The 15,746-nt window shown below is 36.3% G+C and overlaps 1 protein-coding gene across 2 annotated transcripts; it reads left to right on the plus strand.

Annotated features, from left to right (window-relative positions):
• Positions 1-29: 29 nt before the first annotated feature.
• On the plus strand, positions 30-15,734 carry si:dkey-98f17.5 (uncharacterized protein LOC569123 homolog). 2 transcript variants are annotated; one of them, XM_056746578.1, is made up of 12 exons: positions 30-169; positions 909-1,049; positions 1,242-1,335; positions 5,211-5,265; positions 9,298-9,438; positions 9,553-9,713; positions 10,191-10,289; positions 10,619-10,764; positions 12,334-12,505; positions 12,604-12,716; positions 13,009-13,096; positions 14,549-15,734. In XM_056746578.1, the coding sequence occupies exons 1-12, from the start codon at positions 138-140 to the stop codon at positions 14,600-14,602; spliced, it is 1,296 nt and encodes a 431-aa protein (XP_056602556.1). In that variant the 5' UTR covers positions 30-137; the 3' UTR covers positions 14,603-15,734. The 2 variants fall into 2 exon arrangements, with proteins under 2 accessions (XP_056602556.1, XP_056602555.1); XM_056746577.1 differs by having other exon boundaries at positions 938-1,049.
• The last annotated feature ends 12 nt before the right edge of the window (positions 15,735-15,746 follow it).

Genomic DNA, 15,746 nt, shown 5'->3' on the forward strand with positions numbered 1-15,746 from the left:
CCCCCACATTGGTTCCGGATGTGCACCAGCCCAGTCATACTACACTCTACCAATATGTCAGGCTGTAAGAAGCCTCGAACTGTAGCAAATCCACTAGAATCGACTATTACAACACCGAGCGAAAGAATCCTGAAAGAATGCCACAACTTATATATCGACAACAGCAACGGTAAATAACTCCTAACATTTTCATTTGTAAACACGCGAAGCGGCGTTAATGTATGATCTAAAACATTATGCAACATTGCATCGTGTAAATCAATTCTGCAAGGTCAGGCATAAAACGTGTGATATATATTCAATCAGTTCTCCTATTTCTAAATCAACGTTACTTCAATTATGGGATAATACATTTCCAATCAACCACAAGCAAACAAAAATAAATGTCACTCATTCAAAAGTTATATCACTGACTTTGTTTCAAAACTTAGTGAGCTGCCTACCTGGACAGCACTTTTGGTAATTATCAGTCCGTTGCCTCATATGCTTGTCACACACTTTGCTTCCTGATCATCCGGTATAGTAAGGAATTATTTTTGCACACTGTTATGCCCAATAATGCTGTCTATGTAGGCAGCACAGTATGTTTTGAGGCACAGCCGTGTTGTCCAGTTGTTTCTGTATGTCACTCTTCTACTGTCTGTGGGCCAATGCTTCATATGTCAAGCAAAAGTACATGATGATCTGTACGTCTGTATCATAAGTACAGTACGTCTATAATGAAAGGTCTATGATATTCCAGTATATTTGCCAGATATAAGATGCAGGAGGTTATAGAGCAGTTATGATCTAGATGGAAATTCTGTCACATTATTTTGTAGGTCTTGTTTTGAGTCACACTTTTCATCTTTATGTATTAATATATATATATATATATATATATATATTTTTTTTTTTTTGTGATGAAGCCCTGTGTTCCTCTGTGTGTTTGTAAAAGGATTAGTGAAAATTGCAGAGAGTTTGGGGCTCAGGCTGCTACCTCCTCGGAAAAAGATTATAGTTATGATTATGGGAAACCACTCGGCCGGGAAAAGCTCCTTTATTAACTGGTAAATACACAACTGACATCAAAAATGCATTCTAACTGGATAACTGGAACAAATACTGCTAGATCTGTATATGTGGAATGCATATTATGAGCCATCTAAGTTTGTTATTGCATTAAAAAAAATATATTCCTTTAATCGACTGGATTTTTAAAATGTAAAATAAAAAACAACTTTTATCACATTGTCTTTTAGGTATATGGAGGAACACATACAGAAGACAGGTGTTGCCATAGAGACACAAGGCTTCACGTTTATTACCAGTGGCAGGAAGCGAGAATCTCTTACTGTGAGTATGAACTCTGTCTGTCTCACTGGTTGATGCTTGGGGCTGATAAACACATGGTTGCTGTTTCCATCTCAGATCTTTCTGCTGGAAACCAACAATCGTTTTGAGTTGCTTAAAACAAACATCTGTTTTTTAATGCAGCAAAAAAACTTCTTTGTAAGTGTGTCATTGCTCTAGTGCAGATGTAGTGCATGTTTCAAAGAGTGCTGTTGTTTCTTTGGGCTTTAATAATAAATGGCTCATGGGTCACATATTGACCCTGTGCTCATTAAAACTAGCAACAGTCTCTGACTGCATGTAATACCCTAAAGGTTACAACACATACAGTGTCATCTAAGGACTCCAGTCCAGAGAGGTCAATCCAATGAAAATTTCATCAGCAGAGTCTCTTTATTTCAATATTTTAAGCGATAGTTCACCTAAAAATTACAGTTCGGTCATCGTTTACTCACCCTCGTGTCATTACAAACCTATATGACTTTCTTTATTCTACAGAACACAAAAAATGTATTTTGATCGACCCGCATTGACTTCCATTGCATGGATACCTAACCACTGAGACATGTCTTCTTTTGTGTGTTCCATGACATAAAATTGACTAAATGATGACAGGATTTTCAGATTGAATTAGTAAATATGGTCAAGTCTGCGGATACTGAATCTCACCAATACTGTCCACGATTTTAGAATAAAAAAATAATATCTAGTGCTTAAACATTAAAGTCAGCATGAAAATAAAATAGATAATTATAATTGTTTGACACAGTGGTGAAGTGTTTATCATAAATTATTATTCATCCGTGTACAACATTATATTTTGCACTTGTATTTAAGTGACTTTGCACTTGCAATAAGTGACTGATTGCAAACTGGCATTTAAATCTTTTACCTTTTGACGATCCAGACAGTTGTTGGTGGATGAAATTAGGTCTCGCCCTAATTTGTTTTTCTCATTTCAGAAGTCGTTTCACTCGGGTATACGTCACGATATGCACAAAAAGAAAAGAAAAGATTGTGGTGTACACATAAGTGTGGGATCTAAAGTGGCCACTAGCGTAGAGTTTGAGAATTGCAACCAATCTCTCAGTCCTCTGCTCAACCCCTCCCTTTCGAAACATGAAGTTGGCCACCACAGTACAAAAATATGTTGTTGGCTGAGACAGCGTATCTCCTCATGTTGACGCAGGGAAGAGATCATGCGGGCAATAGAATTACTATAGAAAGAGCGATGTCTTATTTATTACATAAAATTTAAGGGTCTGTGGATTTTAAAGTGTACATAACTAGGGATTTTTAAGGTCCTACTTTTGTTTATGGAGTTTCCGTACACAGAGAAGATGTAAAAACACGATTTATTTCGAAATGATAGGTAATTATTCTTACCTTACTTCTTGACTGACTCTCAAATCATTTGTTCTGTTATTCATCATATGTCTAATCCCCTCCTTTCCGCTAGCCTAGACTGATGTGATTGGTCAGATGGTCTAGTCTGCTTTGATTGGTCTATCGCGAATGAAGCTCTCGATCTATAGTGTGTTGGGGAGAAGAGAGAAGTTTTCGTGGGCAGTCCAAGCAAAACGGAGGCGGGGAATATATGTTGTGACGCAAATCCACACCAGTTCGCAAATCGGACTAGGGGCAACTCGTTTGCGTGATTCAGAGTCGATTCCCTTTTTTCCAGGCCAATAACTTTGTTATTCAATCACCTTCGGATTTTACAACTTGGAAGACTACTTACTTTGAAACACGGCAACATTTCACACTGCATGAAATGTCATTTTCATAACCGCATTTTATAGGTTCTCTTAAAGTTTAAAAAGAAGGATAAAGTCAGGACCTGGGTTAATATTATAAAGACGTTTAGCGGTGATACTCATGGAGATACTTTCCAGCAGAGAGTCGCTGGAGAGAAAGATTGTCTATGAATCACCCCCGATGAGGTTACTTTGATTTGAATCAGTATGCGAGGAAGAGGAAACGCACTTTGTAGAGCTGTTTGTCCGTTTTGGGCTACTGTACAAAACATGCTGCCGCAACATGGCGAATTCAATGCATGTAGTACATAGATGTAAATAACTCAATCTAAGGTAATACAATCATAACGGTTCATATCGTAAGGTCTTTATGCACCTCTGAAGACACCTCATAGCTTTGTATATTAAATTGCATTTCTGTCGAAAGATCCTTCTAAAAATCCCACATTGCTCCTTTAGGTGAATTTGGTGTTTCATGTAGACAAATTAGCCATGGCCTCAAAAAATGTCATGTGGTGCAACTGTGATTTATTTTCAAATCATTTCCTCAATTTTTTTTACAAGTCCTCAGTATTTAAAGTGTTTAGAAACAAAGTATTTGCATTTCAATGAGTTTTTGTAAAAAGTAATGATCTCATATTCTGTTCTATATTGCACCATGTTTTTCCTTAAAGCGATAATGAGCAACTTTTTGACTTTAAATGAATGTCTCTAAAATTATTTTAGTGGTAGGACAACGTTTAACTGGACGAATTTTGCTGCGGTTGCTTCCTAAACAGCCTCCTATCGGCTGAAATTGCACTTGTAACTGTGGTGTTCGGGCCGGTACAAGCCCTGCCTATCCCCTGCTTTATGGTCTTACTCTTAGCCTGGGAGAAGTTACTTAGCAAGTTGAGTGTAAGTTATTGATTGCACCCAATATACAATGCCTGGTCGTGTGTGTGTTTCCGAAAATATAACAACAGAAAATTATTTGTGTTGGTTACTTAACACATTCACGTCCATGCGTTGTGTTTTGGGTGACTGCAGATGTGTTATGTAGCTTACGTTAGCAAGTTAGCTGCTATGTAGCTGGCACGCTATGTGCTAACATAGTGCTTTAGTACATGGACAATTTATGAAGTGAAATGATGTAACTGCGGTTTCTGTGTACTTAACAAATTCACATATATTGCGCTGCCCACATGGAAGCCTTTAACAGCGGCAATATTTATGGCATTTGTAACAGACAATTGCGCTTATCAACCACGTGGGAGAGAGGGACCAAACTGTATGATAGCTTGTGCAGTCAGTGGCTCATTCTGGGATCAGAGGGGTTGTCTTAAAGGGAGATGCCACAGTGTTTCATGCATTCTCACTTCTTAACAATGTTAAACGTGCTGGCTTCTCATGCTTTACATCGTCAACTTGTCAAAAAACGAGTTGGACAGATGACATAGTATTTCTGTGCTCGATACACTCCCCCAGCATTCGTATAGGTTTCGGAACGTTTTTTTCGAACATGAAATCCCTGTACGTAACAATTTTTCTCCTTATTGGACAATATCCTGGAAAAGCACGGCAACGCGTCAACCCATGAAAGTGAGATGAAAGAGCTTTTCCCTCTTCGGAAAAAATCGTACAGCTGTAACTGTCTTTTATAAATTTGATCAAACTAAATCCTCTTCTAAGATACAAAGTATCCAATAGTACTCTAGAGGTACTCAAGATTAATATGAGATTGGCAGAAACTGCGCGTGTTACGTCCGCTTTAAAGATGCTGCGTCTTGTGCGGCATACAGAGCTCTGCCTCTTTCTCTCTCTCTCTCCTTTAGTCTATTTCGTTCAGTCTCTGTGTGCAGAGCTCAACATGAGTCATGTGATTAATATTATAGTGAAGTTGTGATATGTAAGGATTATAAATTGTATACAGGAAGGAGGCTAACAGCAGAACAGGAAGAGATGTGCAGCGTGGTCGTCAGTGTCACGCCGGCACACAGTCTGCAGAGAGAGAGAGAGAGAGAGAGAGAGAGAGAGAGAGAGAGCGCAGGGAGACTCCCTACAGAAGGGCCTGGCTTCTGACTTCACTTCAAATACTCTGCTTTTACCGTCTCTTAACACCTTTGCTTTTATTTCTCACAGGGAAATGCAACGTTACACCTTTACCCACATTTCAGACCACTGCTGGAGTTCAAAGGTAGGACTTATACAACATCTGATGTGTTTGACTGGGTTATACCAGTAAAATGTGAAATATATTGAAACATCATTGTTTGGGTGAATCTACTTGTTAATTGTGATTTCTATATGTTTGACATTTATACATGTGTCAGTCGTTCTAGAAATTGCCAGTGTGTGTTGTGTCTTAAATTATACATTTCAGCAGCTTTGAATGTGACATTTAAGGATTGGGTGTTATGTCGTCTTTGGTTTTCCTTTTTCAGAATTGCCATGTTTTTTGTGCATATGTGCAATTTTTTTATTTGTCAGTCGAAAGTTAATATTTGCTCCGTGCCACGTATAAATCACCAAACAAATAAATTCTTCCTTATTGTTATTTTTACATGTAGAATTTATTAACTTACTCAAATTTGTTTAAAAAAAGCAGATTTTTGGGAGAGAAACTGGGAGTTTAAGGCTGCGTGTGCAGTCCATGGCTGTGACTAACAGCTTGCACTGAGTCATGCGAGCGGACTTGTGTCGAGAACAGTATCCGCCTGAAGCTGTAACACATAGAAGCACATTTCGCATTCGCTCCCTATCACATTTAACACTGGTTTATGCAACTGATCTGACGTGACAGTTAAGCAGATTTTGGACTGTGGTGGAACAGGTGGACACATATTGATTGTATTTTACGTTACACTTATGGTGGTCTTCGGTGCAGGTGGATTTTCTTTGGGCATGTTGGAGGGCATCAAAGCCGCACGCTGATTGTGCAGTATTCGTTCAGTGGGCAGCGTGGGTTCACCAAGTGCGCTGAGAATGAGTCATTCACATTGACACCAGTGCGGTATCGTGGGACAGAAAAATCTTCCCACTTTACTACTACAGAGCGTATATGTAGCTAAATGAAGGATAACGATATGAAAATTGGTGCAAGATTATTTCTTAGTTTGAAGTATTTAACCAGATTTTTGATGCATAGATGTTTTGCTCCAGTTAACAAGTCGAGATAAGGTTCTCAACTTTAGCTGTACAAGCTACGTGGTTTTTGAGACCTTAGATCAATTAGGTTTTTTATTTGGCATACGTTTAACATTGTACCATTTAGTTGAAAATTGTAGTTTTCTAAAAGCTGCTCTTTAATAGCTTTCAAGACGTAAAAGGTTACTCCTTGTGTTTATTTATGCACATTTTCTAAAACTTCTTAGAAGTTTATTGATAAATAAAGTAAGTGTATAGAAAAAAAAACTAATGGATAATATAATTTGAGTTCATACTGAAATCGCAGACCTTGTATTTTTAAGTTTTTGACATTGTTAAGATCTCTTCCGAAACGTTAGAAAAGATATGCAAGATGACTTGGTGTGAGATTTGTAGAAAAACCTTAAATGAAAAGAGCACATTTGCTGTTGTTGCTGTACAGGATGAACGGGATATTAAAGGGACGTCTGTTTGATCTTCAGATTTCTGATTGGTGCATTGTTTGGGTGTGGTTCGGTTGGTTTGGCTTGTTTCAGTAAGCTTGGACTTCACCATCATGACTCTGGTCTCTCTGCATTAGTGCTGCTTTGCGGAGTGAAGATGACTACGCTCCTTCTTGACCTTTGACTTTTCTCTAGTGGACGAGATCTCTCCGTATCTCCTTCCACCCATCAGCAGTAATGTCAGCCGGGTGAGACGCGTCTCTCCGATTACCTTTTCACATTCAAAGAGGCTCAAAGCTCCGTTAGAGATTCTAAACCCATCGTATTCAACACTGTCTGGTTTTATTATGTTGTGACTATAGAACAAAACTGACTGTTTGAGCGCTGGGTTATGGGTAATGCAAATCGATCACAGATAAGGTCTATGTAATACAGTATCTCACTTATTTCTCCCTCACTCTTAAAATAGAGGTACTTCAAAAAGGTTCTTAGATGCCTTTTGGTTCCATGAGGAACCTTAACAACTGAAGAACCTTTCTGTTTCACCAAAGGTTCTTTGTGGCAAAGAATGTTCTTAAGACTATAAAAAGATAAGAAAGTGATGGTTCTTTAAAGAATCTTTGACTGAATGGTTCTTTGTGAAACCAAAAGCGGTTCTTCTATGGCATCGCTGTGAAGGACCTTTTAAACACATTTATTTTTAAGAGTGAAGGTGTCAATTAAACGGAGAGCAAATGTAAAGTCAGAAATCTCACAAATGTCTTCATTAGAGTTTCAGAGGAGATCTCAGTAATGTCTTAAACTGTGCTTAGATTTGTCAAGTGCTTAGATTTGTCACTTGTCACTTGTTTAATAAGGTAAAAGAGGGAAAAGGACAGAGAGGTTTGTGGGTGTGTTGATGCACTTTTAGTGAATGTAGATGAGTTAGAACAAGACCGGTCTGTTTGAGATTGTGAACACATGCCATCGCTGAAAGAGCTTTAGTGTTCATCGTGGATGTGTTGAGAGGGCAGAAACGTTTGATGAGAAATAAAAGTTTATTAACACATGACAGTGTAAGTCCATGTAAGGCATAACATGCAAAAACATAGCAACAACCTGGCAACCATCCACATCATCTTATTATTGCCATGATTTTGGTGTGAGTTGGGTATTGACTGGCTGACGTTACCTCACAGTCGTTCTTCACTGGCTAGCTTTACTTGGCTCCACCTTAAAGCTGCCAGTTGAAGAGCTGTTGTGGGTAACCATGACAACAGACATCCAGAGACGAGACGATTGAATTGCATTGAAAAGTTAAAAGCAGAATTCAGAAATCAAAATTCTCATAAATAAGTAGTTTAGGTTTAATGTCAAACAAAGTGGGAAATATGTTTTTATGTTGTATTTTTGACCAGAAATGTACTTTGTAATATTTGTATATTTATTGATTATTTTGAATTACAATACTTGATTCTGATTGGTCAGTTATATAGTCAGTTTTTTTTTGTTATGCTGACTGTATAACCGATAAGGAAGAAAAATCACAGATGAGATCTCTTCAATAGCTGAGATAAAAAGGAGATTACATTTAAATCTCATCTGTGTTTTAGATATTTCTTATGAGAAAAAGAGGCAGAAATGCTCATGAATGTCTCTGTCATTAGAGTTTCAGAAGAGATGTCAACATGTCTCAAACTGAGCTCAGATTTGTCAAGTCTGCAATCAAAAGTCAATTTAATTGCAGATCTTAATATGAATGAACACAAAGTTTCTAATCAAATTTATACAAATTCAGATTATTTTACCTCTACAATCTACATTCATTTGACACCTTCTTAGTTTTCTTGTATTTCAACAATTACAGTCTCATTTGTTTTCAATTTTTATTTCGGCTAAATAATTTTAGCAGAAACATTTGAATCCAAGTTGATACTTAAAGTCGTTGTAAATATCGTATCAATGTAGATCATTTTCTTTTTAAAATGAATGTACCCTCATAATCTTCTGTTAAAATCTGAAAATGTCTTCATTTCAAAATGAATGCAATTGCTGTTTTTACACATACAATCAATTCGCAGTGAAAAACACAAGCACACGGCCACACATTTTCACCTTTGAAATTGCTTTTCACTCGGAAGTGTGCCAGAATACAGAAGTAAGAATGATCGCAACTTCGCAAAGTCTCCTGAGAAAGTCCTTTGGGAATTTTCATTTGTTAAGAGGATTTCTATTTCTATAAGGCAATGAATTTATGGGTAATATGAGAGCATGTTGAGGTTTTTTTTTTACAGCAGGGGTTCTCAATCTTTTTGACTCCAAGGCCCCGCACTTTATTCAACAATATTCAAAGCCCCCCTTCAAAATTTCTACACACTTAAATTATTCAGAGCTTAATATTAACTAGAAAGGTGTGAATTCAAAATAAATATGGACAAATAATAAGAAAAATCTTGCTTTTATTTGTTTTAAATGTGTGTTCAATTTGAAATTATTAGTCATCCTTAGGCCCCCTTGGAAGTATGATGGGCCCCCCTTATGGGCAACGGCCCCGCTGTTGAGAACCACTGATTTACAAAAACAGTCATGATTCCAGACAAATGCTGATTCATATTTCTTCTGGCAGAGCACTTTTATACATGTTTGTAGTTATATCGTAGGTGTGACGGATTACCTGAGCGCTGAGATCTCCACCTCCAAACAGAAGAAGTTCAGCTTGGTGACGTTTGTTGACACTCCGGGTTTGGTGGATGGAGATATGGTGTACCCGTTCGAGGTCAACAACGCCATCACCTCTTTCGGTAAGACTGCGTCTGATCACTTTGTGTGATTGATGGCATAAACTGTGGTCCAAGTTTTTATTGTCACTTGTATGAATGTCTAAAAAAAGTTTTGTTTGACATATCTGTCTGCAGGTGAGCAGGCGGACCTCATTTTTGTGTTTTTCGATCCGATGGGACAGGCATTGTGCAAGCGCACGTTGAACATCGTGGAAAAGCTTAGCGAGAAATGTGGAGACAAACTGAGATTTTACCTGAGCAAAGCTGACGAGGCTGGACGAGAAACAGACAGACAGGTGAGTCAGCATTTCTGAGAGAAAGTCTTCAAGGGATAATTCAACCAAAAATAAAAAGTCTGTCTTCATTTATTTACTCTCATGTAAGGTAAAATCTATACATTACACAAGACACAAGAAACCATGGAAGTCAATGATGTTCTCATAAAAAATTGTGAATTTTGGTTGATCTGTTAATAAAATTTGACAGATTTCCAAGATGTATTTAAAGGAAAATATACTACAGGATTTTTTTCTGTCAAAGTAGGTTTCCAGATGGTTTTAGTGAGAGGTTGTGGAAAACCGCATATTATTAAAATAAACAGGGTCATGATTTCAATGTCATGTTTTGGTAACATGAGATCCAAATCTTCTTGTTATAATCATGTTTAGAAAGCCAAGCAGGTGTCACTTCAGATCTAGGACACCGGGAGATTCTCTGTGTATGACATCAAAAGGTCAAAGGTCTCACGCACGCTGCTGTTTTACCTCCCACAGCGAGTCATGATGCAGATCGTCCAAGAGCTGTGCAGACGACCAGGACTCAACAAATGTGGATTCGAAATGCCCACCATATACATCCCCAACCCTCAAAAAGTAAGAACCACAAAAAAGTTTTAAATTGCTTGCTGTCACAGTTCCATTCACGAGACAGATATTAATATGAATTTTCGAAAATAGGCTAAATGCAAAGTAAAGTCATTCATCTCCATTGAGCTGGAATCAGACATGAGTAATTGAAAGTCTGCTGTATGCAGCAACACTTTTGTGAAAGTGGAAATGGATTGATGGCTCTCTGCAGCATTACAACAAGCAGTTCCAAGGCAAACCTAAAACTACGAAGAAAACATGAAGCTGTTTTACACAATAAAGCTAAAAAATTTCGCTTAAAAGGCTTCCTGTTTTTGTTTGTGTGTGCGTAGTAGCCCAGCAGATGTGTCAATCAAATTGATGAAGTGTGTGAGACGATTGAGAAGAGTATAAACCAGGCCGTGCAGAAAACTCTGAACCAGCTGGAGAAAGACTGTGACCTCATCATCTCTACCATCAGCAATACACTGGATCAGGACCGGTACTCTGACTGTCTGTCTGCCTGTCTGTCTGTATCCTCGTCTGTCTGTCTGTCTGTATGAGTCTACGTCTGTCTATATGTCTGTCTTTCTGCCTGTCTGTCTGTAAGTTAGTCACCCTGTCAGATGTTTTTTCTGGCTGTCTGTCTTAAGTCTAGATAGTAAAAAATACAAACACAATAAAGTATTTTTAAATAAAAATACTGTAGAAAAAGTATTTACTATACTAAACTGTAGTACAATTTCTAGATTCCAGAAATCTCCTTGAAAACGAGAATGTAGTGAAAATGACTGAAGTGAATGTATTAGTTGATCAATTTACTATAGTACTACAAAATACCATAGTATACAACAACATTTGTTAGTCATATTCTCATGTAATTAAGATAATATAACCACGTAAAAGATTAAGAGACTGTTTTTAATAATTTTTAGTTTTTCTGAATGTACCGTTTATAGGTATGTGTTTAGGTAAAATTATCGATTTTGTTTCATTATGTGAACTACTAACAATATTTCTCCAAATGTCAAATGTAAATTATTATGTAAATAAATTATTTTTTCATATTCATAAGTTCATATTCACTATTGAGCAATACAACAGTAATATTTCTACATGTATTTAGGAAAAATTATAATATTACGACGCCGTTTTAGTGCCACGTTAAAAATAAAAATAAAACCAAGAGTTTGAGAATAAAGTCGAAATGTTACGAGAATAAAGTCGAAATGTTACGAGAATAAAGTCGAAATGTTACGAGAATAAAGTCGAAATGTTACGAGAATAAAGTCAAAATGTTACGAGAATAAAGTCGAAATGTTACGAGAATAAAGTCGAAATGTTACGAGAATAAAGTCGAAATGTTACGAGAATAAAGTCGAAATGTTACGAGAATAAAGTCGAAATGTTACGAGAATAAAGTCGAAATGTTACGAGAATAAAGACGAAATGTTACGAGAATAAAGACGAAATGTTACGAGAATAAAGTTGAAATGTTACGAGAATAAAGTTGAAATGTTACGAGAATAAGGTTGAAATGTTACAAGAATAAGGTCGAAATGTTTAAAGTCAAATTAAGGTCGAAAATGAATAAAGTCAAATTAAGGTCGAAAATGAATAAAGTCAAAAAAAAAAATTCACAGCTTTATGTTTTATTTGAGAATAAGGTCGAAATGTTACGAGAATAAAGTCGAAATGTTACGAGAATAAAGTTGAAATGTAACGTGTATAAAGTCGAAATGTTACGAGAATAAAGTCAAAAAAATTTTTTCACAGCTTTATGTTTTATTTTTAATACATTCAACTGTATATTGCCTACAAAAACAGAATGTCAATAAAGTGTGTAACACAAGCTACATCATTTTGCAGTGAAATTTGAAATTATGTTTTAAAGGATTATTTTAAAATTGTGCAGAGCCCATCTGCAAAACACCCCACAGTTTGGGGAGAGTTGACTAAGTCCTAATGTATATTTAATTTTACACAATTTCATGATAACACCACTCTAGAACAACTCATAGTGTAATATTTATCAGTTTATTGTGTGTGTGTGTGTGTGTGTGTGTCTCAGGATGAATGTGAGCTGTAATAGAAGCAACCGCTTTCATTCTTTCCTGTGTGGATTTCTGGGAATCTTCCTCCCAATGCTGTTCATCCTCAGCTTCATCATCAGCACTTTCGTTCCAGAGGACCTGGACGCTCTCATGGGCGAGGGACTCGCTAAACCACTCTACTTATCCACCGTGAGATCTTATTTTTCTGCTCTCTGCAACATTTATTTTCCTCCTGTCGTACATGTAAGTGAGTTGACTTTGTAGTGTTGTTTGTTCACTTTGTTCAGGGTGTAGTTGTGTATCTGTGGGAATGGATCCCTGAAGACTGGCAGATCATGTTTGTGATCACATTTGGTGCTCTCTCCTACCTTTTGTTTTTTCTGGCCAAATATTTTGCACGGTAAGCAAAATCTTTTTTGAGGAAGTTTTAGTTCCGTGTGCAGTCACAAGTGGGCAAGCTTACTATTAAACACAGTTCCTGACGTACAACAAATAATACCCTTACTGCTACATTTGGCAAAAATGTGTACAAACTAAACAACATGGTATGCTATATGATGCAATACTATGTGCCAACAAATGTTTATGCATACTTGCAGTACAAAACAGGTACTGAAGCATGCATTGAATCTTAAACTGTATCTTAATGGTTATGTCATCAGTTGATAAGCAGGTAAATCTTATTTTTTCAGCCAAAGCAACAAGACGCTGACTAAGAGAGAGAAAAAGAAGCTGGTGGAAGACAGTGATTATGTTCAAGATAGTGTCAAAGCCAAGAAGGTACAATTTTACATTATAGTAACGTTACTTTAAGGTTGTGCGTACACCAAAGCAGACACTCTTCTAAAAAAATATATCGGCTGTGGGCGCTTGACATTTTGGTGGAGACGCTTTGGTTGCTATGATACAGAACATTCACGAAAGTGATGTGGTACTAGTATATAAAGTAAAATAACACTTTTGTGGTAATCCAGGAATATCATCTGGTACTTATGTGAATACTCAGAGAACAGAAATGTTACATAGGCATTGTTTATCAGTCATCGTACAAATGGATATGCCAGTTGGTTGGCATGTCATTTGTCCCACCCTCTCACTGTGATTGGATATCTGAGCAAAAAGTGTAATTGACAAGTGCAGCGTTTAAACCACTGATCTATATAAATGACTGCATTGCTCATGATTTCATTACACTGAAGCTACTGCGCCGCCATGTTGGTATGCCCAAACGTTCTTTTAAATGAATAGGGAGTTATCACATATGAATGATAAAACAGTAATTTACCAGTCCCCGTTTTTATATCTAAAGTCTCACAACATTCTTACAACAATCTTACAATGTCTTAAGCGTGTAAATGGTTTATTATTTAAAGTCAGGATTTTTCTCGTCTTATTATATAAAGACTGAGTTACGTTCATTTTCATAACAGTAGCGTACATATCAGATCAGCAGACTAATGAGAAACCTCAACATATGAAAAATATGCTTATTCTGAAATCTAAATGCAGGCTGTATATGTTCTTTAAGTCATGAAGTCATGAAGCTTTATTTCTAAACATTAACACATGTGACATTACAACAATACACACTCACCTTCTATACATTGATTTCTATACCTCGCTATTCTGCCCAAAATAAACATGAACATTGTAAAAAACATCTGAAGTAACAATTCATTTAAACACACATGTGAACTAAAAACTTATTGCGCGCCTAATAAGCTGAAAACTGGTTATTTTAGATTGTCATTTTGACTGTTAGTCAATCGCGCTCTCTGTCAGTTGGGCATACCAATATGGCGGCACGATGTATCCGTTGGCTTCACCTTCTGCCATTGGTTAAGCATTCTGGTTTAAACCAAACATTTTCCAACTCAGTGCCTCACCAGTTGCTGGCGTTTTTAAAGACAATTTACAATTCTGTTGCAAACAATTGAAAAAATATGTTGGCCTGAGGAAAAATGCTTTGGTGGATATATGACCTGGATGCAATTTCTGACATATACATTTGAGTCTCTGAACATCCTAAACCTTACCATCTTAAACCAGTCTAGAGTAGTTTGCTGGTCTATTGAATTATTTTCAAGTCTGTCTACAATAACAATGACCAGATGTATAATTGCTATATTGATTAACCACCCTAGAATAGTTTTATGTTGTTTTTCATCAGAGCTTGTATGTTAATTGAAACTCATCCTGATATGTTTGTTGTATTTTACATTTTTCCTTTAGCATAAACTTTATGAGGAGTATCTCCAACAGTGTGCGGCAGAATACGACTTTTGAAGAAAACCAGCAAGTCTGTCATAAATAATTTCTATAAAGCACATCCATGGATCGAACGTCGATATTGTTTCATGTGTGTCATAGTGTATTACAGTGCATGAAGATTGTACAAATAAGTGCCTTTTTTGTTAAATGTGAATTATTGATAAGAGTTTTAAAATGTGATGAACAAACATGACCTCAATGTTATCTTAAGCTGTTTTTTTATCTTGGGGAAGCATTTTTAATAATCTGAATTACAACTTTTTACAGTTAATAAGCTGCATTATCACATTTTTGTTATTATTGTCATTTTTATATCACTTCTGTGGCCTTTAAATCTGCATTTTAACCAAACCAAACATGATACTTGCTCAACAGCATAGATTCTATAATACCAGTTTGTTTTCAGTGTTTACAATTTAAAAGTGACATTTATACATTAATAAATGAATGTGTAATAATATGCTCTTTCGGTGGCCACAGAATAAGCACTGCTGTGTGACTTTAAATCAAACTTTCTTGAGGTCTTCCTGTCATTCATGTTTATGTGTATTAACTAGTCTTATGTTTGTGTGTATGATGTCGATATATGATTGTAGTAAGATTGTTTCGTTGTGTAATGCTGCCTACAATAATCGTATACAATCTTTTCAGTGATATTCTTAGGCCAGTTTTTGAGTACTATGAACACATTTTGGAAAAGCTTTTGTACCATCCATTTTAATGCAGTTTCTTCTTGTCAGACTGCCGATCAGAGCACTGTTTTGTTTTTATTTACACCTGCATTTTATTTAATGTAATTTAAAGAAACAGTAGCACTTACATGATTTTAAGGAAAATAGCAGTGTTGGAGGAAAATGTAAATCTTCGTATTTTGTTTTTGTCTTTATGCTCCGCTATTGTCACAATATTTTTCAGATGGATGCCAATTTTAACATGCTTTAAAATGTCCTATCCTAACCTTGGGATTTTTAACAATCTTTTTGAGAACTTTGTTTGTAATAATCTTATTGTTTTTAACTTATTAAGTATGTCACCGTCTTGTATGATCTCCCTTGATTTATTTGTTTTGGTTAGTATATACAAAAGTATATACAATCGTCATGTGTGCTTATGAAAGAACACAGCAATAAAATGTCATAGCAACAAATTTATTCATACT

Source organism: Triplophysa dalaica, chromosome 4, assembly GCF_015846415.1.
Source record: "Triplophysa dalaica isolate WHDGS20190420 chromosome 4, ASM1584641v1, whole genome shotgun sequence".
In the NCBI taxonomy this organism is placed as follows: domain Eukaryota; kingdom Metazoa; phylum Chordata; class Actinopteri; order Cypriniformes; family Nemacheilidae; genus Triplophysa; species Triplophysa dalaica.

Excerpts from the sequence above, each read along its gene's own strand:
- si:dkey-98f17.5 (XM_056746577.1), top strand. The coding sequence starts at position 55 with ATGTCAGGCTGTAAGAAGCCTCGAACTGTAGCAAATCCACTAGAATCG. Across the intron at positions 1,336-5,210 it reads GGAAGCGAGAATCTCTTACT|GGAAATGCAACGTTACACCT; the intron begins GTGAGTATGAAC and ends TATTTCTCACAG. Across the intron at positions 10,765-12,333 it reads AATACACTGGATCAGGACCG|GATGAATGTGAGCTGTAATA; the intron begins GTACTCTGACTG and ends TGTGTGTCTCAG.